This window comes from Gopherus flavomarginatus, chromosome 2 (genome assembly GCF_025201925.1).
Source record: "Gopherus flavomarginatus isolate rGopFla2 chromosome 2, rGopFla2.mat.asm, whole genome shotgun sequence".
Lineage (NCBI taxonomy): Eukaryota > Metazoa > Chordata > Testudines > Testudinidae > Gopherus > Gopherus flavomarginatus.
Genome location: NC_066618.1, coordinates 261,744,104 through 261,770,006, shown reverse-complemented (window position 1 = coordinate 261,770,006; position 25,903 = coordinate 261,744,104). Strand labels below are relative to the sequence as shown.

The 25,903-nt window shown below is 42.9% G+C and overlaps 1 protein-coding gene across 7 annotated transcripts in view; it reads left to right on the top strand.

Annotated features, from left to right (window-relative positions):
* Nucleotides 1–25,903, top strand: part of RGS22 (regulator of G protein signaling 22) — a 106,082-nt gene that overhangs the window by 11,284 nt on the left and 68,895 nt on the right. For 6 of the 7 annotated variants that reach the window (XM_050940591.1, XM_050940589.1, XM_050940592.1 and 3 more), the window contains exons 3-7: nt 4,127–4,212; nt 5,471–5,636; nt 6,349–6,517; nt 9,494–9,577; nt 12,260–12,959. In XM_050940591.1, coding sequence (XP_050796548.1) covers nt 4,127–4,212; nt 5,471–5,636; nt 6,349–6,517; nt 9,494–9,577; nt 12,260–12,959 — 1,205 coding nt within the window. The remainder of the gene's footprint in view (nt 1–4,126; nt 4,213–5,470; nt 5,637–6,348; nt 6,518–9,493; nt 9,578–12,259; nt 12,960–25,903) is intronic. The other variant, XM_050940590.1, reaches the window with a different exon arrangement.

The following is a 25,903-nucleotide window of genomic DNA, read 5'->3' as shown; positions in this document are numbered from 1 at the left end:
TGCAAGGTATTTTTCGTGCCAGGTATGCTAAACATTCATACGCCTCTTCATGCTTCAGCCAGCATTCCAGAGGACATGCTTCCATGCTGATGAGGCTCTTTAACAAAATAATGTGTTAATTAAATTTGTGACTGAACTCCTTGGGGGAGAATTGTATGTCTCCTGTTTTGTTTTACCTGAATTCTGCCATATATTTCATGTTATAGCAGTCTCAGATGATGACCAAGCACGTTTGATTTTAAGAACACTTTCACAGCAATTTGACAAAACGCAAAGAACGTACCAATGTGAGATTTCTAAGGATAGATACAGCACTCGACCCAAGGTTTAAGAATCTAAAATGCCTTCCAAAATCTGAGAGGGATGAGGTGTGGAGCATGCTTTCAGATGTCTTAAAAGAGCAACACTCGGATGCAGAAACTATAGAACCTGAACCACCAAAAAAAAAAATCAACCTTCTGCTGGTGGCATCTGACTCAGATGATGAAAATGAACAGGTATCAGTCCGCTTTGCTTTGGATAGTTATCGAGCAGAACCCATCATGAGCATTGACACATGTCTTCTGGAATGGTGGTTGAAGAATGAAAGGACTTATGAATCTTTAGCGCATCTGGCATGTAAATATCTTGTGAAGCCAGTTACAACAGAGCCATGCAAATGCCTGTTCTCACTTTCGGATTACATTGTAAACAAGACATAAGCAGCATTATGTCCTGCAAATTGTAACCAAAGTTATTTGTCTGAACGATTGGCTGAAGTAGGACTGAGTGGACTTGTAGGACTTGTTTTCTTTTTGAATGCAGTTATTTTTTGTACATAATTCTACATTTGTAAGTTCAACTTTCATTACAGAAAGATTGCACTACAGTACTTGTATTAGGTGAATTGAAAAATACTATTTCTTTTGTTTTTTACAGTGCAATTATTTATAATAAAAATAAATATAAAGTGAACACTGTACACTTTGTATTCTGTGTTGTAATTGAAATCAATATATTTGAAAATGTAGAAAACATCCAAAAATATTTAAATAAATGGTATTCTATTATTGTTTAACAGCACGATTAATCGCAATCAATTTTTTTAATTGCAATTAATTTTGACAGCCCTAGTTCTAATGCCCTATAAAAATTAGGAATGAGGCTGCTCTATCTTATGCCAGGGCTGGAGGCCAGTTAGAGAATCAGAGAGCTCTAACTGGCTGCCTCTCTGCTTTGCTGAGCATAAACTCGGTGAAGCAGAGATTCTGGCTCACAATAGAATGAGAAAAATATCTGCAGTACCACAATATTTGGTGGCAAACTAAACAGGAAAGACAGCCTAGGCTGAAGAAATGGGGCAGCAGCACTATATCGGCCTCCAGATAAGAAAACAAAATTGAATGCACAATGTTAAGAGAGGTCAAAGAGGCAGCAAAATCTAACTAAAGTATAGTACTGACGGCCTTCAACTGCTCACATATACACAAGTCCAATGGCACAATGGGACAAAGTTTGAGAAACAATTTCTTGACATTATAAATGTCTGCTTCTTGGAGCAGCAAGTTATAGAGCTCACGAGAAGTGAAGCTGTGGTTGACTTAGTCTTAAGTAACCCACAGGAGAAAATTCAAGAAGCGACGGTATCGAAGTCACTAAGTAATAGTGACCACAGTATAAGCAGGTTCAACATCCAAGGTCCAGATAAGGTACCAAAAATGGTTATGAACCACTGCTCTAGGACAAATTCAGCCTTGAAATAAGCAACTGCATTGATTTCAGTGGTGTTGCATAAAGGAGATATATTTCTTCCTAAGATCTGCAGGGTTTTTGCTGGGTTTCTCTGAATATCCTGCCTCTTCTTCACCACCACTAACGCCTCTCACATAGGTTGGGAGAAGGGGACAGTGCTGCATTGTTTCTAAGAATAATTGACCCTCCATGGGAATTTTCACATAAGGGAAATATTGTGACCTTTATAAAGAAAAATATTCTTCAGGGCATTCCTGACACTTTTTTTTTTTGGCATGTTGCACCTCTGTTCTTCCTTTTGGAATCCTGGATGGGTGATTTGTATGCCCCCTCTACTTTTGTATGGTACCTATGACTAACAGGCATGAATTCAGAAGCTGCTGGGGCATACCAGCATGCCAAAAATCAGTACAGCAGCTACACAAAGTAGAAAAAATCAGCCACAGCTGTTGTATCCTGCCAACAGTGATAATACATCTTGTGTTCTCTTTCTCAGTCCTCATCTCCCTCTCAGCCTGTTTAGACTTATGAACAGGAAAACGGTACATGTGTTGGTTTATTACAGATGTGGGGTATGTATACATTGATCGGAGGTCAGTCAAGAATCAGTCGAGGGTGAAATATATGAAGGAAAGGCATATGCAGTAATGGGAAGAACTATTAACAAGTAGAGAAGGAAACTGGTAGAGGTTCTGCATATCTTATTTCACATAGGTTCCAGCAAAGCACTTAAATAAGACCTGAGCAGTCTATGAGACCATTCACATGCCTAAAGTTAAACACATGCTTCAAAACTATGCTGGATTGGGTCCCACAATGCCTAAAGCTGGACCTAGTTACAAAATCTACTGTATTAAATTTAGAACTCTTTTTCTGAGAACGCTTTCCTTCAGATGATAAATATAATTTTGCATATCATCCACTCAAAAGGGGAATTAAACATGCTATAAATAACTCAAATAAAACACCAGGATTTGATTCAACTGGTATATAAATGTTACAAATGTTTTTCTTACATCCAGGGAGATTGACCAAAATAAAGAGACAACCTTCTGTATTTCCAAAAACTTTATCAGTTACCAAAAAGAGGCATACATTATAGGGATGAAAATAATTATTCTTCATCTCCACAAAGGACATGACCCACAGCCAACATAAGCCTTCCATGTTTTGATATATTTTCTTTTATTTAAAAGAAACCACCTACTTTTCAAAGTAATTTATATATTTTAACTCCCCTGGGGATATTTATGGAGCAGAAATAACCCTTGTCCCTTATGAAATATTAGCTCACAGAAAGATAATTCAGGACCTAGCCCAGTACTGATTAATTGAGGTAGCAAACTGCTAAACATCCATCATTTTGTCCCTGCCTATACTACACCTGTGGACAAGTTGTGGATTTCATTCTTCCAGGCCATCAATTTCACCAGCAATCAAGTCACTAAAATACAATCTAAGAACAGAGAAATACACCTGAGAGAAGTGAAAAAGCTAGACTCTTCAGGATGTAAAAAGGTGCCAAATCTTAGGTTTATTTCTTATTAGCCAATAGAGAGATACTATGAGACTGCTTCTCCTCTCATGTATGCTGGTGTAAATCAGTAATAATTCCACTGATGTCAGAATATAACTGTTTATTATGTTCATGGCATACACACAGAAAAATTAGATAAAAACATAAATATTCTTGCTGGAAGCTTGCAATGTACCACTACTTTATTTCTTAGAATTCAGAACTGTAACACCCAAGAACCTACAGGCTGCTCCCTAAGGCAGAGAGGCACACTTCATCCTCCTTTGCTTTAAGATGGCTCTTTGCAGACAGATGTGGATTGCATGCTTTGCTACAGAGCTCCCTAGCCTGAAAGCAGGACCAGGAAACAGCCCCTACTTCTCACACACACTTAAAGTGGTACCTTGCAATACATCATATGGATGTAGGTGAAAACTGTGGGTTTTTAAAAAATATCCACAGTTCTCCTGCTTTGAGGCTTTTGTTAAGACCGTTTGAAAGTTTCCTCAGCCCTCGAAATATTGATGAAAACACTAACTGTTATTATTTTTAAAATAAGTATCGTCAGCAAAGTTACCTCTTTCATATTGCAGTTGGTACTCTGATTTGCATTCCTCTGTCACTTGCACTAGTTTGGAACAGGGAAATTCCAATGGTTTAAGTTTCCATGTATGCAGTTTTAAGAAAGATCAGAATCAGACCCTCAGGTGTTATAGGAAGGTAAAGTAATTCACTTGTCTGGTTAGACTATGTTTGAGGGGGAAAGTTGTTTACTTTGCGGGAATTACTGCAAGGTAACCTATCAATTAATTATGTGGCAAATAAAACTTGATGAAGTGAAACATTAACAGATATTTGATGGTTTTTTTGTTTTAACAGCGTCTTGAGCGAGAACAGGGAATTCAGTGGATTAAGAAAGAAAGACTCCCAGCCTTTCTAAAAAGTGATTGTTACTTTGAATACAGGTATTGCCCACTCTAATGTCATATCAAGTTTTAAATTTGTTAATTTATCTCCTCTATTTAGTTTGTTTTGTCATAACTCTTACAACATTTTCTCAGATCTTTTGCCCCATGTAACTGACATAATTTCAGTGATTTGGATAAATTAAAATGAGGCTGATGCTTTTTCTCTACTTCCTCTTGACTCTAATTTCCCTTGTCCATAAAATGACAAGATTGAAATAAAAGCTATTCTAGAATTAGGATAAAGCTGCTATGTCTGCTAGATTTTCCTCTGCCCAGGTTCTTTGAGGAATGCTAAGGCAAAATGGTGAGTCTTGTAGCATGACCTGATGTACTTGTTGTATTCTTCCTGACCTCCTTTGAGAGGATGTCCCAGAGCCTTGGACCTACTGGGGAAGGCCCTTCCTCCAGATCGCTAAAGTTCATGTCTGGGTTCTGTCAGTTGTAGTATACAGGATGATCACAGCTGTGCTGGTGAGTCCCTAAGAGTGGCTGCCTGGTATCCTGGCTTACCAAGTCCCCTTTTTATTGCAGAAATTGACCAGTTCTTTGGGCACTGAGTGCTGCATAAAAATATTTTTAAATGTTTGCAGTAACTGTAACAATATTCAATATACTGAAGACTATGCTTACATTGGAGAGAAAATTTACAAAGGATAACAAATCCTAGAGAAATGATGTATTTTCCCTTCAGGCAATAAATGGACGTGCCTAAGAGTTTTCTGTTGTGTCAAACCACTTTCTTCATTAAACAAAATAAAATTATATAAAATGAGCTCTAATCATGTAATTAATTCCCACTGAAGTTAGTATTTAGAACTAAACACATGCTTAAGGACCTTCCTGAATCAGGGCCAAAGTGAGCACAGATGGGAGGGAAAAAGAGACCAAATCTGACCCAGAACACCAGATCCGAACACTCCTCCCCTCCCCCTTCCCTCGCATCTCTGGTCAAGTTTGGATTTGGAGCTGGATTCAGATATAAACTCCAGGCCCAAGCCTAACGTATACCATGCCTAGCTTTAGGAGGAATTCCTCTCTGTCTCTATGAGCTGTAAAATGGCTGTCATTCTTCACATATGTAAATATGGTCAAGGGGGTAAAATTGAAGATAAGTAGAACAGGAAGTTCCCCTTTAGAATTTATTTTGAGATGTGTTAACGTTTCTTACTGTCAGTTGTAAAGATAAATCAAACAAATGTCTTGATGAATGCTTAAACTGAACTACTCATTTGTCTCCTGATATATTTAACTGTAGGTTAGCTAAACTGCTTTCGCAGGTAGAATGGAGCAGAACTGGTATTAACTTCATTATAGATACAACGTATTATCCCTGGATTATGAAAAGAGAGCTGACACCTCCTTTTCTTGAGGAAGATGAAGAGGAACTAATTATGAGAAAGTTCTATGTTTCACTTGGCAAGGTAAAATCAGCACAACATATAGGCAGGCAATGGCAGCAATTTTGTGCTGGACTGAGCACAATGGGCTAAGACCCTTTGTACTAATTTAGTCTGTCTGTCTTCCTCTTGCATCTTTTCCCATTAACATTTGGTGTTATATGTTACTATGACATTTTACAAACTTTCACTCACTTTTCAGTTAAGTTCACAATGAGGGTAAATTTGTAGGCCCATTTATCACAACAATTCTAGTTTCCTCTAAGTGCAGGGGGAGCTCTGATGTTCCCACTCCAGGCCCCGGCCTCTCTGGAGAGTCTTTTCCTTCAGATTTCTGCCTAGCCCTGAATTCTGGGCTCCAACTTATTCTCCCTTGGGTTAGAATACCCACAAGCAGCCCTTCTTCCATAAAGCTGTGTTTCACTCTTGGCTGCCTTCCCAGCTTCCAGATTCACACCACTGTGGCCTCTCTGGAGAGACCTCTCCCCACGTCTCTTCCTGGCCCTGGTCTCAAACTCCTTCCCTTAGTTCAGGGGCCATACTTTAATCCTGGCAGGTTTCCCTCAATATTTCTACATCCATTGTGAACCATCATGATAACAAAACCTACATGGTGAGAGAGCACAGAATAACCACAGACAATAAGACCTCTCTCTGAGAAGCCCTGCAACAAATAGATAAAATTGAATTATTGTATAAGCTACAAAATGAACTTCTTTAATGTTGCTTTTCATAGGCTACAGTTACTCAGACAAAGGATTGGTTTACACTAGCCAAAAAAAATCAGCAAACAACAACTACAGATACAATTACTCATCCTTTAGTTTCCACTCAAATTCAAGGCCCACAGTATTGGTCTACAGGCCCTCAGAGAACTGTTGCATACAACCACAATGTCAGCCCAGGTAAGTAGTAATGGTGCAACCATGTTATTTAGATAACAAATATGACAAGATTGAAATCAAAGCTGTTCTAGAGTTTGGGTAATGCTGCTATATCTGCTTATCATTGTTCTGTGGCCTACAGTACAATACCTAGGAACTTGGATTGGGGAAGAGAATAGATGTATTTTCCTCTCTACTCCCGCAGTGTTAAATGCTGCTTACTATAAGTGGCCCAGAATCTCTCCTCTGCTATGTAGAGCAGAGGGAAGCAAAATGGATCAGAAAAGCCCAAACACATGGGAAAGTGTAGGAACTATGTCTCTCTCCAGTCCTGTGAGAACACAGAAGCTGTTGTATTTGAGAATTGCCTTATGAGGGCCATGTGGATCCAAAACATGGATGGGGTGGTATGATAACTCCTCAGGACATTATTGCTCTGGAAACTTATCGTTGTAAAATATGCTCATGCATTAATTATTAATGTACGGGGGTTGCACTAATATTTCAGTCATGACTTAATCGTTAGTTTATGCAGCGCTGCAAGCAGCCAGGTCAAGATTGCACAGTACTTGCAGGATCTGTATTGCATTGGGCTGGGACTGGGTAGGAATGGGAACCAGCGGGAGGTCCACTTTGCTGTTACGTTTTTCTGCTCAGAGTATAGTGGCTTCAGATGTTGGGGAAGCCACAAAGTGTTTTAGCATAATCTAAATTTGCAAGAACATATAACCATGACACTTCAGTGAGTCCCTTAGCAATACACCCTCATATCCTAACACACTCACTTTTTCCTTAGTGAGGGTTGCCAGTAGCCATGTGGACAGTCTTTCTTCTTGATCCTCCCTTTAGTTGTCCAATAATCAGTGAGTTTTCACCCTATGGATCTATTAGCTCTCCTGCCTGAGAGCTTTGTCTTCTAGTGTGGAGCTCTGTTTTTCATCTGCGTCTGGCTATTACTCTGTCATGCAAAATCTGCTGCTCCTTCACTCTAAAACGCATTATGCATGCACAGTACTTCCCTTCCTTAACCTCGATGGACTGGGGGCAGAGTCAAAGAATGGGCACAGGTGAGGTTTGGTTGCAGCATAGTTATTTCATGGGAACATCCTTGGAATATGAGATGCAGGGCATGGTCAGATAGCAGTGTCAGCCAACCAGGATGAGGGCAGTCTAGCCTAGTGCCTAGAGTCAGAGCTGTAGTCAGTCATTGGGAGCCAAAGCCAAGGGTAAAACTGGAAGGCAAAAACTTGGTGTCATAGCAATCTTTCTCAGATCTGAACTTTAGAGTTCAGGAAATGAGATACTAGCACCTGAATCCTCTAAGCTTAATTACCAGCTTAGATCTGATAGCACTGCCACCACCCAAAAATATAGTGTTTTGGGGCACTCTGACCTCCCCAACCTTCCCTGGGGACCCCAAGAACCCAGATCCCTTGGGTTCTTAAAACAAGGAGAAATAAACCATTCCCCCCACCTTTCCCCCTCTCAGAATTTCCCTCCCTGGGCAATCCTGAGAGATACTGATCCAACCTCTTAAATCACCATACAGAGAAGCATCTCCCTTCCCTTCCACAAAGAGGCAAACAGATTCAAGGAAAACAAAGAGAGATTCTATCTCTCCCCCTCCCGTCTCCCCCCACCCGTCCTGGTGAGTTATCCCAATCCCCTGGAATAACACAAGGGAAACGAGGGGAAAAAATCAATCAGATTCTCTAAAAAAAGAAATATTTTAATAAAAGAAAGGAAAAAGTAAAGAATTATCTCTGTAATTTCAAGATGTAAATATACAGGGTCCTATAGCTTACAGACACCAGAAAGAGACTTTCCCCCCAGTACCAATACAAATCAAAATATTCCCAGCAACTGCACATATAAAAGTTAACCAGCCAGATCCACAATTGCAAATAGAGTAAAACAATTAAAAAGCCTAAACCGCCTGTTTTTACTTACTATATGAAAAGAAACTTAGAGAGCCTGTAGTAATGTCTGGTCTCTCTCAGACCCTCTGAGAGAAGAACCCACAATGGACAAAGAACACACACAAAAGCTTCCCTTAGCCCAAATTTAAAAGTATCTTGTCTTCTGATTGGTCTTCTGGTCAGGTGTCCCGTTCCCTGCTTGTAACCCTTTACAGGTACAAGAGACATTAACCCTTAACAATCTGTTTATGACGCTTGGTACCAGAGCAAAGGGTCAAGCTGGAGACTATAGTCAGGAGCCAGAGCTGAGGGTCAAACCAGAGGGCAGGAACTGCAAGCAGGGTGGCAGACAAGGATGGGTTCAGAGCAGGAGCAGGCACAGCAATGAGCATGAGCATTGAAAAGCCAGAGAGCTGCTGTGGGCAATCAGTTGCTTGGCTAATCAAACAGCCTGCTGCAGACCAACTGTACTGATGAGGTTGCCTAGAGACTAGCTCTGCTGAAGGTTGGGATTCCTGACACACACCTCTAGTTGGAATTTATGCCACTGGGGGATCAGGACAATTGGTTAGCCTGATGTTTTTTGCCACTTGTGATATTTTTAATCTGTTATGTAATAAAATAATATTTGAATTATTCCTTCATCAATGTAGATTAATAATTAGAGTAAATTAGATTCAGTATTATGAAAACTGGTGGATTTTTTAAATTTAAAAATATTTTTAAAATGTGGAATAGTGTGAGTATGGAACATAGGAATTTCTATACCAGATCTGACCAGTGATCCATTCCATTCAGTATTCTGCCTGTGAGATTGGCCACCGCTACCTAATTCACAGGAAGTTACAAGAAATACCATAATGGAAAATTATGGAATAATCTGCCCATCCTAAACTCTGATTAGTAATGGATGTCTTATGCACTGACACATGGACACTTATATCTCCTGTTGTGCTGAATGGTTACAGGAATATGGATGGAATTCGGTTAACCCTCAAATTTAAAAAACAAATTAAAAACAAGATGCTGTATAGCAATAGTAGAATTATGACTTTGTTTTTTCTTGCTTTTTATTTAGATTCTGTTCCTTCTCAAGGTGCATGTAGTTTTTCTGCTCAGTCTTACACAGCTGATTTATACAGCAGTAGCAGCAGTAATCTAGGTAAGCAATATTTATAGATAAATGGTCACTTATGCCAACTACTATCTGGACTGGAAAAATCCTATTGCCCAGAAGCCTGGGATATGCAGAAGGAATCTGGGCAAGTAAAAGTGTCAGGTTTCCTGCTCAGCAGTTAAGAACAACAGGGGAGGCTGGAGGCCAGTTTAGTAACATGAGAACATCTGCACTGACCTGCCAATCAAAGGGAGGATGGCTAAAGGGGATGAGTGAGAGTGTAGCAAAAAGAAATGAGCTGCCTCAATGGTACAGGGGGAGAGAGAGAAGGGAGCTGGTTATTCACCTAAACACATTATTAATGAAACTCTTGTGAACAGAACTGATTCCTTTTTGAGTTAAAGATTTGATCTGTAGGAACTCAAATGTGAAATTGCAGAACTACTAACTAACTGGTTTGTAACCTATCATTTAAATAAGCTTCTGTACCAGGTGACTGGAGGATAGTTAATACGATATCAATTTTTAAAAAGGACTCCAGAGGTGATCCTGGCAATTACAGGCCAATAAGCCTGACTTCAGTACCGGGCAAACTGGTTGAAACTGTAGTAAAGAACAGAATCGTTGCACTTATAGATGAATATAATTTATTGGGGAAGAGTCAATATGTTTTTTGTAAAGGGAAATCATGCCTCACCAATCTACTGTCATTCTTTGAGGGAGTCAACAATCAGGTGGACAAGGGGGAATCCAGTGGATACAGAGTACTTTGATTTAAAAAAAGCCTCTAACAATGTCCCTCACCAAAGGCTCTTAGGCAAAGTGAGCTGTCATGGGATAAAAGGGAAGGTCCTCTTATGGATCAGTAACTGGTTAAAAGATAGGAAACAAAGGGTAGAAATAAAAGGTTGGTTTTCAGGATGGGGAGAGGTAAATAGTAGTGTTCCCCAGGGATCTGTACTGGGACCAGTTCTATTCAACATATTCATAAATGATCTGGAAAAAGGGGTAAAGAGTGAGGTAGCAAAATTTGCAAATGATACAAAACTACTCAAGATAGTGAAGTTCAAAGCAGACTACAAAGGGACTCACAAAACTGGGTGGCTGGGCAACAAAATGGCAGATGAAATTCAATGTTGATAAATGCAAACTAATGCACACTGGAACACATAATCCCAACTGTACATATAAAATGATGGGAGTTAATTTAGCTGTTCCCATTTAAGAAAGGAATTTTGGAGTCTTTGTGGATAGTTCTCTGAAAACATCCACTCAGTGTGCAGTGGCAGTCAAAAAAGCAAACAGAATGTCGGGCATCATTAAGAAAGGGATAGATAATAAGACAGAAAATATCATGTTGCTTCTATATAAAACCATGGTTCACCTGCATCTTGAATACTGCATGCAGATGTAGTCACTTCATCTCAAAAAAGATATATTGGAATTGGAAAAGGTTCAGAAAAGGGCAACAAAAATATTAAGGGTATGGAACAGCTTCTGTACGAGGAGAGATTAATAAGACTGGAACTTTCAACTTGGAAAAGAGATGACTAAGAGGGGATATGATAGAGGTCCATAAAATCATGACCATGGCGGAGAAAGTAAATAAGGAAGTGTTATTTACTCCTTCTCATAACACAAGAACTAGAGGTCACCAAATGAAATTAATGGACAGCAGATTTAAAACAAAGAAAAGGAAGTATTTCTTCCCACAAAGCACAGTCAACCTGTGTAACTCTTTGCCAGAGGATGTTGTGAAAGCCAAGACTAAAACAGGGTACAAAAAAGAAATAGATAAATTCATGGAGGATATGTTCATCGATGAGTATTACACAGGATAGTTAGGGATAGTGTCCCTATCCTTTGTTTGCCAGAAGCTGGGAATGGGCAACGAGAGATGGATCACTTGATGATTACCCATTCTGTTTATTCCCTCTGGGCCACGAGACATTGGCCACAGTTGGAGGACAGGATACCGGGCTGGATGGACCTTTGGTCTGACCCAGTACGGCCATTCTTATGATCATAGGGTCCTAGGATCCAAGGTCCCAGACATATTCTTGTATATTTACTCTTTCCATGTATAAAAAGGTGTTATGCCATTGACAGGCGCCTGTCCAATGCTCTGAGCACCCTGACAACAGTTAAAATCAATAAACTCATGCCATTTTCCAATATGACAAGTAATACACTTTCCATTCCATCATAGGTAAATAAACAGCTACCATTTATTATTCCCTCTTGCTCCTAAATAAAAAACACCTCCCACCTCAAACTACCACTTTGCCACAGGCATGGGAGAAAAGATGGGCCTAGCAGCATGACCAGATATTTAATAGGTGCCCTGGGGGTGGAGATGCCTATGGGTTGGGATGCCAGTTGGTGGGGTGCTGCCTGCTGGCAAGGTAGGTTGCCTTGGAATGTGTTGGGGTCGGACGGTTGAGAATGCAGGGATCTGGTGGACCAGAGTGAGGAGTGAGTTTCACAGACTCAAGGGGCTCTCGCAGAGAACGTTATGGCAGAAGACCCCTCCTGTTCATTGCAAGGTAGCTGCAGCTCAAGCACATTTGCTGATCCCAACTGTGGCAGTATGGTACTTTCCATTGCTGTCAACAATAATATGCAAATACGTTCCAATTTTTGTAACTTGAAAACTTGTTTCTGTTTGCCAGGAGAACAGTTTTGAATCTGAGAGCGTTTTCAATGATCTCTTTTGATTTAATGCAGGAGTGGATTCCCTGGATATGGAATACAGCCAAAGGAGTCTACCCCTCCCCCAGAGGACAGAAACTGCAAAAACTAGCAATGTTAGAGGGAGATCCAAAAGTGCAGAGGTTGACACTTCTGTATCCATTGCTGACACTCCTTTCCACGCTATGTTAAGAGTATACCTAAATCAGAAATGGGAGAATGGTCCTGAGGAGAAAGAAAATCTGGAATACGATGGTAGACAGGAAATGGCAGCTTTTCAAACATTAGAAGAGTTTACATCAGCTTATATTCAGTATATAGTGAATGAATCAGTTTCAAAACTGACAGGACAACCAGCCACTAAGAACAAGACTGATATGAACTTCAGTAAACTGTCCAAAGTATTTATACATGAGTTATCAAATAATCAACTTTCTGCTACTGCTGCAGCGCCACCTACTTCTCAGCATATCTCTCCGTCCAACAAGTTAGACTCCAAAGGACATTGCATAAAACAGGAGACTGAAGAAGTGAGTTCAAGTTCAAGGTCTGAAAGTGATGTCACAGACAGTCGGGCTGCCTGGTGTACCAGTCACAGAACTTATGATATTGGAAACAGAAATGAGTTTGAAAGATTCAAGAAGTTCATAAAAGGAACTTTGGGTGAAAGGTACTGGTGGCTCTGGATGGACATTGAAAGACTAAAGGTCCTTAAGGACACTAGAAGGCAGCTAAGGTATTTCCCATTGTTTTTAATGCTTATAAAGAAGGCTAGATAAATGTTGTTTATGAGCATTTAGAATTACCCATGCATAATGGATATGAGTGAATAATGCAGACACAATGATTCTAATTCTGATTATTTCACTAATACAAGGGTAATTCAGGAATAACCACTGAAGTTGGCTGAGTTATATGTTTGCAAAACTAGTGTGAGTTCAGAATCAGGGTGAAAATTAAAGCTTTATACAAAATGTTTTTTTTTTATAAAACTGAATATGAATAAATGTCTTAATGAAAACAGAATGAAAGATACTCTATAAATGTAAGATTTTAAAGTCACAAGCAGGGCATACAGTATGACACACTTCCCTAAGCTTTATTAAATTTAGGTCACCTGCCCTAAACCAGTAGGGACATTTATTCTGTACAAAACTTGGGTTTAATGGTAATAGAAATGTTTTGGCTTCTGCTATTTAGAAATGTTTGAAAATGTATTTCCAAAATGACAGCTGTTTGCTCAATGGAATGAATCATGCCTATTATGATTCAATGTTAATATCAATGACTATAGCTTATTTAGGAAAGACTGAGTGGGCAAAAGGGAAAGGGGAGTGGCACTTTATGTAAAAAACGGTAGTGCGTATTTCTGAGTCACTGATTATTTGAAAGAACATGATCTTGACTGCTTATAGAACAGTATCCTAACTGATAAAGCACAAGATGTGGTATTAGTTGGTATCTGCTACAGATCTCCAAATCTCACTAGGGAATGGGATAATCAGCTCATAAACTTTAAGGTCATTGTGATCATCTAGTCCAGGAGTGGGCAAACTTTTTGGCCCAAGGGCCACATCTGGGTGGGGAAATTGTATGCAGGGCCATGAATGTAGGGCTGGGGCAGGGGGCTGGGATGCGGGAGGGGTGCAGGTTGCAGGAGGAGTATGGGATGCAGGAGGAGGCACAGAGCAGGGAGTGCGGTGCAGGAAGGGGTGCAGAGTGTGGGAGGGGGCTCAGTGCAGGGGGTTGGGGTGTAGGAGGGGTGTGGGGCATGGCAGGGGCTCAGGACAGGGGGTTAGGGGGCTCAGGGCAAGGGGTTTGGGTGCAGGAGGGGGCTCAGAGAAAGGGGTTGGAGTGCAGGAAAGGTGTTGTTTCAGCAATTATTTGGTGATGAAATCTGTCAGCTATCACACCCAGGAAAATCTGGGCCCTACTGTTATTAGTAGCACTTGTCCTCCAATCTACACATGGGAAGTTAAAGTCTCCCAGAATCAGACAATTCCCAGTAGTGTTTATTTAATTAAAAACATTAAAGAGGTCCATATCCAAACTGGATCCTGGTGGTCTGTAGCACACCCCAGGCACTATATTAGGGGAACCTCTAGTAGCTTTCTTCCTCAAAGTGATTTTGGCCCAAACAGGCTGCCTTATCCATTCCATCACTTCTAATTTCTTTACAGTCTACCTTATCATTAATATAAAATGCTACTCCAACACCTTTTCCTTTATTTCTGTCTTTCCTGAGCAGCAAGGACCCTTCAATACCAGTACTCCAGTCATAACTACTATTCCACCATGTTTCTGTTATCCCTGTAATATCTGGTTTCACTTCCTATACCAGTAGTTCTAGTTCCTCCATTTTGTTACCCAGGCTCCTTGCACTAGTGTACAAACTTCTTAACTATTGCATCTTGGCTTCACCCACATTCCTCGCCCAATTGGGTACAGTCATATTACTGCCAATATCACCTACCTGACTGGTATCAGCACTATCCTTTCTCTTAATACCCATGCTCCTACCCACTGCTGTTCCTTTCTTCATTGCTATATCCTTTCTTACTTGATTTTCCTCCCTCTCAATCTTAAAATCAGGCATGGAGATTACATGAGCATCTCCCAACGGTCTCCCCTGAGTTCCTAGTTTACAGCTCTTGTAATGAATTGTGCCAACCTCCATCCATGAAGTCTGTTTCCCTCCCTACCCAGGATGAGTCAATCCCACGAGAACAGTCCTCTATCCATGAATGCCTCCCAGTGGTCAAGCATCTCAAAGCCCTCCTTGTAGCACCACTGCCTGAGCCATCTGTTGATCATCATAATCTTGTCTCACATTCGTTCTCCTCCTCTAGGGACAGGCAAAATCCCAGTGAAGATCACCTAAGCCTCTATTTCCTTAAGTGTCTTCCCCAGGCTGGCATAGTCTCCATGGATATGTTCCAGCAAGAATCTAGCTGTGTCATTTGTTCCCACATGAAGGATAATCAGTAGATTCTTTCCTGCTCACATGAGGATCCTCTTCAGCCTCAGGTCCACATCCCGTATCTTAGCTCCCAACAGATAAGTCACCCTTCTGTTCTCCGAATCTGTTCTGGTGACAGGCCTGTCTGTTCTTAGTAAGAGTCACCAGTCATGTAAACCTGCCTTTTCCTGGTGATGATGTCATTCTCCAGCCATCTGCCTGTTCTTTCTGGCTGCAAATCCTTTTGTGTTTTATTCTCCCTTGCGGTCTTCTGCAAGTTATCCTGTATCCTCCTGAGGCTCTGAACTCTGGGTATCTCCATTGACTCTTCCCCTCTTCTTATAGGACTAGCCACATTTCTATTCTTCCTTGCCCTCCCACCATCAGTTAATGCCTGCCACACCCTTCTTCATTTTCCAGCTCAGCAAACCTGTTCCTGAGCTCTATTTCTCCTTCACTAGCTGGTCTTTTCCTCTTGTAGTCACATGCTTCCTCTGGCCACTTTCCTCACCCAGCAGTCTCCCCTCAGAGTTCTTCAGTCCAGTTTGCATTTGCAAGTCTTGACTTTTTCCTTCAGCCTCCTCTTGCCTTTGCTCCATCATCTGCTCAACCCCCTCCTCAAAACTAAACCATAGTTTCCATCTGCATCTCCAAGCCTCGGATCTTCTCTTTCATCAGCTCTATCAAGTGGCACTGCGTACAAATTAAGTTCTTTTCAGGTACCTGCTTTAGCATCATGTATATCCTGCAGCTTCCACATCTGGTCATCTTCATTGGATTATAAAGTGGATAGAAAGCTGGCTAGATTGTCAGGCTCAATGGGTATTGGTCAATGGCTCCATGTCTAGTTGGCAGCTGGTATCAAGCGGAGTCCCCCCAAGGATCGGTCCTGGGGCTGGTTTTGTTCAATATCTTCATTAATGAACTGGAGAGTGGCGTGGACTGCACCTTCAGCAAGTTTGCAGATGATACTAAACTGGGAGGATTGATAGATACTCTGGAGGGTAGAGATAGGATACAGAGAGACCTAGACAAATTAGAGGATTGGGCCAAAAGAAAACTGATGAAGTTCAACAAGGACAAGTGCAGAGTCCTGCACTTAGGGTGGAAGAATCCCATGCACTGCTACAGACTAGAGACTGAGTGGCTATGCAGCAGTTCTGCAGAAACTAGGGGTTACAGTGGACGAGAAGCTGGATATGAGTCAACAGTGTGCCCTTGTTGCCACGAAGGCTAACGGCATTTTGGGCTGTATAAGTAGGACCATTGCCATCAGATTGAGGGATGTGATCATTCCCCTCTATTCAACATTGGTTAGGCCTCATCTGGGGTACTGTGTCCAGTTTTGGGCCCCACAGTACAAGAAGGATGTGGAAAAATTGGAAGAAGTCCAGCAGAGGGCAACAAAAATGATTAGGAGTCTGGAGCACATGACTTATGAGGAGAGGCTGAGGGAACTGGGATTGTTTAGTCTACAGAAGAAAAGAATGAGGGGGGGATTTGATAGCTGCTTTCAACTATCTGAAAGGGGGTTCCAAAGAGGATGGATCTAGACTGTTCTCAGTGGTACCAGCTGATAAAACAAAAAGTATTGGTCTCAAGTTGCAGTGTGGGAGGTTTAGGTTGGATATTAGGAAAAACTTTTTCACTAGGAGGGTGGTGAAGCACTGGAATGGGTTGCCTAGGGAGGTGGTGGAATCTCCTCTCTTAGAGGTTTTTAAGGTTAGGTTTGACAAAGCCCTCGCTGGGATGATTTAGTCGGGGGTTAGGTCCTGCTTTGAGCAGGGAGTTGGACTAGATGACCTCCTGAGGACCCTTCCAACCCTGATATTCTATGATTCTATGATTCTTCCATGGCTTTGGTCATTACTACTGCTGCCTCTGTACCTTTACTGCGTAAATTCCTGTCAAGGGGAAAAACAAACAAAAAACCAACAACACCAAAACAAAACCAGAACCCTGCACTCCCATCCCCAAACTCCCTTGTTTACAGCTTTGTTTGCTGCACTTGTGCTACAGCTCCTGTGCCACTGGCTGACTGCTTGGTTGCTTTTATAGGCCTATTGAAGACAGAGGAGGAAACAGGAAGTTGTCTGTGGGCTGCTGGTCTGGTGTTTAGCTGCTCCAGCCCTCTGATAATGACCTCCTGAAATTCTGACTTAGCCTGACTCTTAGTAACTGCCTCCTGGTTCCTGCCTTCCAGTTTCATCATCTGATCCTGATCTCCTGGTATCCTGACTTGGCTTGACTCTTGGTACTGCTTCCTGTTTCCTGCCTTCTGGTTCTGTCACCCTAACCTGACCTCCTGGTGTCCTGACTCAACCTGACTCTTGGTAATTGACTCTTGATCCATGCTTTCTGGTTTCTCTCACAATTCTGATCTCCTGGCATTCCAACAAGGCCTGATTCCTGGTAACTGGCTCCTGGCCCTTGGCCCGCACTCAGCTCTAATCCATAGACCAGACTGCCCATGCTGCAGCCCTGACTGCTTTTACAGACCAGTATAACCCACAGGAGTGGGCCCAATGTGAGAGGAAGGGATTCAGCAGCCCAGTCACTGCCTCTGGAAGCACTGGACTCACCTGAGTGAGCCACACGCCTTCAGGTGGCTAATCGAGCCCTCCAGGATCAGGTCATAAAGCTGACATGGTGAACCAACTACTCCAGGTACAAGTAGACCAGTTGTGTGGAGAAAATGCCACACTTGTGCACTCCTTGAAGAGCCCTGCCCTGAACAGGGTCCTAAGGTTCGCCTTCCAGAATATTTTGATGGGTCCTGCCAGCAGTTCTGGAGCTTCATTAACCAATGTCGTCACTTGTTTTTGACATGTCCCCAGACCTACAACTCTGATTTGTCCAGTGTGAGCTTGCCTATCAGCCTGCTAATGAGAGAAGTACTAGACTGGGCCTCCCCGCTGCTGGAGAATGATAGCCTGATTCTTTTTAACAGAAATGCTTTCCTCCAGTCCATGTCAGTAATATTGGATGATCTGCACCAAGCTTGAATAGTCAAGACTGCTCTGAGGAAATTCTGGCAGGGGAAGGATACAGCGGCTACCTATACAGTGCACTTTCACAGCAGATACTGAATAGAATGAGGCAGTGCAACTGTATCAGTTTTGGTGGGGTCTGTGGGAAGTAATAAAAGATGAGATTGCCCATGTAGAGATGTCCATGAGTTTAAATGCCTTCATGGATCTCACCATTCATATAGATAACCAGCTGTGTGAAAGAAGGGAAGAAAAAAGGGGCTCCCTGCAACATCTCTGTCTGCATGTTGTTCCCTTGATGCCTGCACTTTGCACCAAACAGACGCAGGTGGATATTGCCCATTGGTGGCTCACCCACAAGGACAGAATATGTCATTGTTGGCACCATATATGCTTCTATTGTGAAAAATCGGGCCACTCTATTTTTAACTGTCTCACACAAGCCCTGAAGGGTCTGGGAAAAGAGGTGGCCCATGCTAAGGGGGTGGGCCTGGGCACTAAAGGAAAGAAGTTCCCCCCCCATCTCAGTCTGACTGGGACACATTGTGCACCATGTCAGGATGTCCCTCACTTTCAAGTACCTGTTCAGTTGCACATTCCCAAGGTAGAACAATGGATTCCAGTCCAATGGGCTCTTGTCAATTCAGGAGTTGCTGACAACTTCATAGATGTCACAACTGCCTGGTTTCTACAAATCACTTTGCAATACAAGTTAGTTGCAGACCTCATAGAAACTACTGATGGGTTGCCTCTTTCTTCAGTCTCTGTGACTGAGGAAAAAGCCTTTCTGAAAACAGGCATTTAGGGGTACCATAACACCAGGGGCAGCTCTAGGTACCAGCACACCAAGCGCGTGCCTGGGGCGGCAAGCCACGGGGGGCGCTCTGCCAGTCGCCGCAAGGGCAGCAGTCAGGCTGCCTTTGGCGGCATGCCTGCGGAGGGTCCGCTGGTCCCCTGGCTTCGGCGGACCTCCCGCAAGAGCGCTGCCAAATCCGCAGGACCAGGGACCTCCCACAGGCAAGCTGCCGAAGGCAGCCTGCCTGCAGTGCTTGGGGCGGCAAAATACCTAGAGCCGCCCCTGCATAACACAATTCAATTAATTCTCCACACTTCCCCCTGATCCTTGGAATTCCCTGGCTGACCCATCATAATCCCCTAATTCACTGGCAAAAACAAGAAATCATCTTCTCTTCTGCATTTTGTTAACAGCACTATCAGTGGCAGGCAAATTCAGTCCCAGCATTTGGACCTGCCAGTGGAGTGGAGGCAAAGGTGATGGCCCTGGCAGAGGCACCCCCTTGAGCTACATCGGAACTTCCCCATAAATACTAGAATTATGAAAAATGTGTTTGAAAAGAGGAATGTGAAAAACCTTCCCCCACATCAGGCCTACAACTGCCCCATAGAATTACACCTGGGGGCAAAATTGCTGTTCAGGCAGATTTACACCACACCTGAACCTGAATTGACCACACTCCTGGAATACCTTCAGGAGAGTCTGGCCCAAGGGTTTATTGACAAATCAACATCACCAGCTGGTGCCCCAGTCCCCTTAGACAGAAAAGAAGACAGCAGTCTCCGACTCTGTGTTGACTGTCACATCGTGAATCAAATTACAACAAGGAACCAATACCCTCTGCTCCTGATTCTTGAGTTACTGAATCGCATGTGGGCTGTCCCTATATTTACTACGCTGGACCTCCAGGGAGCCTATAACCTCATATGTGTTAGGGAAAGTGATAAATGGAAGACTGCCTTCCAAATGTGCTATGATCATTTTGAATATCTGGTGATGCTGTTCAGCCTAATGCCCTGGCTACCGTCCAGTAGTTTATCAGCAATATGTTCTGGAATGTGCTGGACCAATATATAGTGGTTTATCTAGACAATATCCTGGTCTTCTCAGACAGCCCTGAGCAGCACACTAATCACATTTGAGTGGTCCTGGAGCATTTACAGTAGCACAGACTCTAGACTAAGCTTCAGAAGTATGTGTTTGACCAGATTTCCACAGAATTTCTGGGCTATCATAGAATATCCTGATCCCCCACAGGAATCAATATGGACCCACCAGGGCCGGCTCCAGGCACCAGCTTATCAAGCAGGTGCTTGGGGCGGCCACTCCGGACTGGGGAAGCACTTTCAAGTATTCAGCGGCAATTCGGCGGAGGGTCCCTCACTCCTGCTCAGAGCGAAGGACCTCCCGCTGAATTGCTGCAGATCGCGATAGCGATCGCGGCTTTTTTTTTTTTTTTTTTTTTTGGCTGCTTGGTGCAGCAAAACCCCTGGAGCCAGCCCTGGGACCCACACAAGGTCCAGGCTGTTCATGATTGGATCACCCTCACATGACCTGTGATTTGCAATGCTTTAGGGTTTGTGAATTTTTGTCAGCTGTTTATCTTACATGTCTCAGAATAAATTGGGCCCCTCATTGTTCTGCTCTGAAAGAATGCCCAGTTCCAGTGGTTCCCCTGAAACCCAGCATGCATTCGATCAGCTGAAACTTGCCTTTACCACTGCACCCATACTGGCCCACCTGGATACAACATGAGTTTTCTAGTAGAAGCCGATGCCTCTAGTATGGCAATCAGGGCCGTACTCTCCCAAAGACACTGTGATGGGTGTACTTACCTCACCCTGGCACAGCAAGGGTTAATTGTGCATTGCAGGCTGAGGAAGCCACACCCCTTCACCTCTGCTGGGCATGCTCAGCCTGGAGGCAAGATATAAAAGGAAGCAGCCTAGTTCAGTCTGGGCAGGCTGCTGAAGGAAAAGGACGCAACCGGCAGGCCTTCTCCAGGGAGCTGCTACTGGTCCTGATCCCAAAGCCAAGGCACACAGAGCCCTAGACAGATTCCAGACTGATTGATTAACCCAGAGAGGAGGCTGTGTCATGAGGAGCTACACCGCCTGAGGACCCCAGAGATCCACAGGAACTGTGGACCATTGCATAGGAAGGACCATCCCTAGGATATGAAGCAGTCCAGGGGGCTCAGACTTTGTTTCAGTGGGTGGACTGGGGAACCAGTCAGCATGTTTTGGGAGGATACCTGCTGACTTGGTGGTGAGTAACCCTGCCACTGCCAGGGCTCTGGGCTGGGGCTCAAAGGAGCAGGGAGGGCCCGAGTCCCCCAACCCAGGGTGCCACATACCAATGACAGCTCCGGTTTACTCAAGTGGGCTCTATTCTTTTCATAGTTCATCTTCACCATCACATACTGCCCCAGAACAAGAGATTGCCAATCCGATGCCATGTTGCAGAGCTTTGATTCTGAACCACATGGACCTAGCCTGGAACTGGCCCACATCCTCGAGCCCTGCAACTTTTTGCCAGAATCTGGTCACACTGATTCATTCTGCCTCAAAAATTCCACCTCACAAGCTAGCTGCCATTGACAGGGAACCACATGACATTCCGGAGGGGGTCGTGTTCATGAATAAATGCAGTTATGTTCCCCCAGATAAGATGAGAGTGGAAGCCTTACAGCTATGCCATGACTTCCCCCTGACGGGACACCTGGGCCACTTTAAAACTCAGCAATTGTTGACTCATCTTTGATGGTGGCCCCAAATGCACCCCATAATACAGGCTTTCATAGTATCCTGCAATGTGTGTACTCAAGCCAAGATGTTGCTCCACAAACCCTGCAGTCTACTCCAACCTCTAGACTCTCCATCTGGACCCTGGGCCACTATTACATTGGATTTTGTTGTGAAGCTACCAGAGTCTAACAGGTTCATAATGATCTCTATGGTACAGACCACTTCACCAAAATGCCCTGTATTAGTCTACTGAAGAGACAGGCAAACTATGGATTAGTCATGGTGTGACAGGGTGTACCTACCTCACCCTAGCTCTGCAGGGGTTAACTGTGCATTGCAGGCTGAGGAAGCCACTCCCCTTCGCCTCTGCTGGGTGAACCAGAAACCCAGTCAGTGTGTTTCAGGAGGATCCCTGCTAACTCGGTGGCGAGTAACCAGGGCCCTGGGCTGGGGCTCGGAGCAGCAGGGAGGGCCCGAGTCTCCCTACTCAGGATGCCACACATCCCTGAGTGGCAACTCACTTCCCCAGTGGGCCAATAGGCCACACAACCCCACAGAGGGATGCGACTTTATTGACTGACCATTAGGCCACACTGCCCTGGCTAGAAGAGTTGCTTTATGGACTCCAGCCATCAGGCCACACTGCCCTGAACAGAAGGAGCTGCGTTATTGACACTGGCCATTAGGCCACACTGCCCTGAGTGGAAGGGCCACATTATTGACTCTGGTCATTAGGCTGCATTGCTCTGAGTAGAAGGGTCATTTTATTGATGCTGGCCATTAGGCCATGCTGTCCTGAGCTGAAGGGCCACTTTACTGACTCGAACCATTGGGCCATGCAGCCCTGTGTAGAAGGGCAACTTTATTGACTCCAGCCACTAGGCCGTATTACCTTGTTTCCTAGTAAGGGTTATTAGCACTGCACCTAACCAGCTGCAATACAGCCCCTTTCTTTGCTGGTGACCACACATGGCCTACTAGATCACATCACCTCTGATGAGGGATCACAATTTACAGCCCAATTCTGGTGCGAGGCCCTATGTCTTCTGGGGATCCAGCCACACCTTTCTTACCCCACCACCCTCAGTCCACTGACCAGACAGAAAGAGTCAATCAGATTTTAGAGCAATAGCTATGATGTTATATTAACCACCATCAAGATTACTGGTCCTCACTATTATCTTACGTAGGGTTTGCATACAATAACACAGAACATGCTTCCACAGTAAAAAGTCCCTTTTTTGCCATCTATGAGTACCACCTCTGATTCCACTTACAGTTACCTATGACTTCTAACCCAATCAAATTGGACTTGGTGCAGGAAGAAGGAAGGGGTCACCTGGAAAAGTGAAAGCCCACTAGAAGTGACATGCAGACAAACATCATCAGTCAGGCCCCACTTATTCTGTGGGACAAATAGTGTGGATCTCAAGGAAGCACCTCTGCTCAAATAGACTCTTATGTAAATTGGACTTTCAGTTCCTTAGCCTTGACTGAATCCATCAACAACTTAACCTGGTCACCACTGAACTACACCTACCCCAGTCTCTCAATGTCCACCTCGTATTTCACATATCTTTCCTGAAACCCTGTACCAAGAATTCTTTTCCACACAGGACCTAATAGCATCCCCAACCAGTGCGCATACAAGGCCATGAGGACTGTGTTGTGCACAAGATCTTGGTATCCTGACCTAGTCTGACTCTTGGTAATTGGTTCTGCCCTCTGGTTCCATTGACTAAACCTGATCTCCTGGTGGCCTGACTCATAGTAACTGATTCTTGGTCTCTGCTCTCTGGTTTGTCTCTTGATTCTGATCTTCTGACATTCCAAACAGGTCTGATTTCTGGTAACTGGACCCTCTGCATGCATCTTATGTAAACCCCTACACCAGGCCACCCATTCTGTGGTCCTGACACTGTACAGTTAAAAACTGATCTGGTTTAGAGGGGACATGAAGGAAACTTTAAAAAATAATATATAATAAATGGGAAGTTGATAGTAATGAATATAAATCAGAATACAGGAATTGTGGAAAACTGATAAGCAAAGTGACAATAGGAGAAATCACGGCTTAAAGAGTTAAGGTCAATAAGAGTGAGATTTTAAAATTTTGTAGGAACAAAAGGAATCCTGATAATGATTTTGATCCATTACTAGATGGAAATGGTAGAATTATCAATAATAATAATGTGGAAAAGGCAGAAGTGTGCATAAATATTTCTGTTCTGTATTCAGGGAAAAACAGATGATGTAGTCTCATCATATAATGATAACATTCTTTCCATTGCACTAGTATCTTAGGAGGATGTTAAACAGAAGTTTTTAAAGTTAGAGATTTTTAAATCAGCAGGTCTAGACAACTTGCATCCAATGGTTTTAAAAGAGCTGGCTAAGATACTCACTGGACCATTAGTGTTGACCTTCAATATGTCTTGAAACATTGGGGGAGTTTCAGAAGACTGAAAGAAAGCTAGTATTGTGCCAATATTTACAAAGAGTAAATGGGATGACCTGGATAATTATAGGGCTATCAGTCTGACATCAATCCCAGGCAAGATAACGCCGTGGCTGCTTTGGGTCTCAATTAATAAAGAATTAAAGGAGGGTTATTAATTAATGCCAGTCAACATAGGTTTATGGAAAATAGATTCTGGCAAACTAACTTGATATTTTGATGAGATTATGAATTTGGTTGATAAAGGTAATAATGTTGATGCAATATAGACTTCTGTGTGACATTGGACTTGGTATGACATGATATTTTGATTAAAAAAATGGAAACATATAAAATTAATATGACACACATTAACTGGATTAAAACGGGGCAACTGATAAGTCTCAAAATTTAACTGTTAACGTAAAATCATCATACAAGCAGGTGTGTTTCTAGTGGCATCCTATAGGGATTGGTTCTTGGTCCTATGCTATTTAACATTTTTATCAGTGACCTAGAAGAAAACATAAAATCATCACTGATAAAGTTTGCAGATGACCCAAAAATTGGGGGAGTGGTAAATAATGAAATGGACAGATCACTAATACAGAGCAATCTGGATCGCTTGGTAAGCAGGCTGCAAGTAAACAATGATTTGGGGGTTGTGATGGATAGTCAGCTGAACATGAGCTCCCAGCATGATGCTGTGGCCAATATGGCTAATGTACTTCTTGGTGGTGTAAACAGGAGAATCTTGAGTAAGTGTATGTGACATTACCTAGGGTACAATCTGGGCCATTGCACAGCTGTGTCCCATTAATTTTCTAGCCTGGCATCCTTTTTACACTGCTTTGGTGTCAGAATATCCACTCCTGGACTGTTCCTACAGCCTAGGGAGATTCCCAAACCTGAGTCGGCTTTTGTAGGTGACAAATCTGAGGAACTGTCACAGATTGAAGTGTCACTAGAGGAGGTTTTGGAATTAATTGATAAACTCAACATTAACAAGTCACCGGGACCAGATGGCATTCACCCAAGAGTTCTGAAAGAACTCAAATGTGAAGTTGCGGAACTATTAACTATGGTTTGTAATCTGTCCTTTAAATCAGCTTCGGTACCCAATGACTGGAAGTTAGCTAATGTAATGCCAATATTTAAAAAGGGCTCTAGAGGTGATCCCGGCAATTACAGACCGGTAAGTCTAACATTGGTACCAGGCAAATTAGTCGAAACAATAGTTAAGAATAAAATTGTCAGACACATAGAAAAACAAACTGTTGAGCAATAGTTAACATAGTTTCTGTAAAGGGAAATCGTGTCTTACTAATCTATTAGAGTTCTTTGCAGGGGTCAACAAACATGTGGACAAGGGGGATCCAGTGGACATAGTGAACTTAGATTTCCAGAAAGCCTTTGACAAGGTCCCTCACCAAAGGCTCTTACATAAATTAAGCTGTCATGGGATAAAAGGGAAGGTCCTTTCATGGACTGAGAACTGGTTAAAAGACAGAGAACAAAGGGTAGGAATTAATGGTAAATTCTCAGAATGGAGAGGGGTAACTAGTGGTGTTCCCCAAGGGTCAGTCCTAGGACCAATTCTATTCAATTTATTCATAAATGATCTGGAGAAAGGGGGTAAACAGTGAGGTGGCAAAGTTTGTAGATGATACTAAACTACTCAAGATAGTTAAGACCAAAGCAGATTGTGAAGAACTTCAAAAAGATCTCACAAAACTAAGTGATTGGGCAAC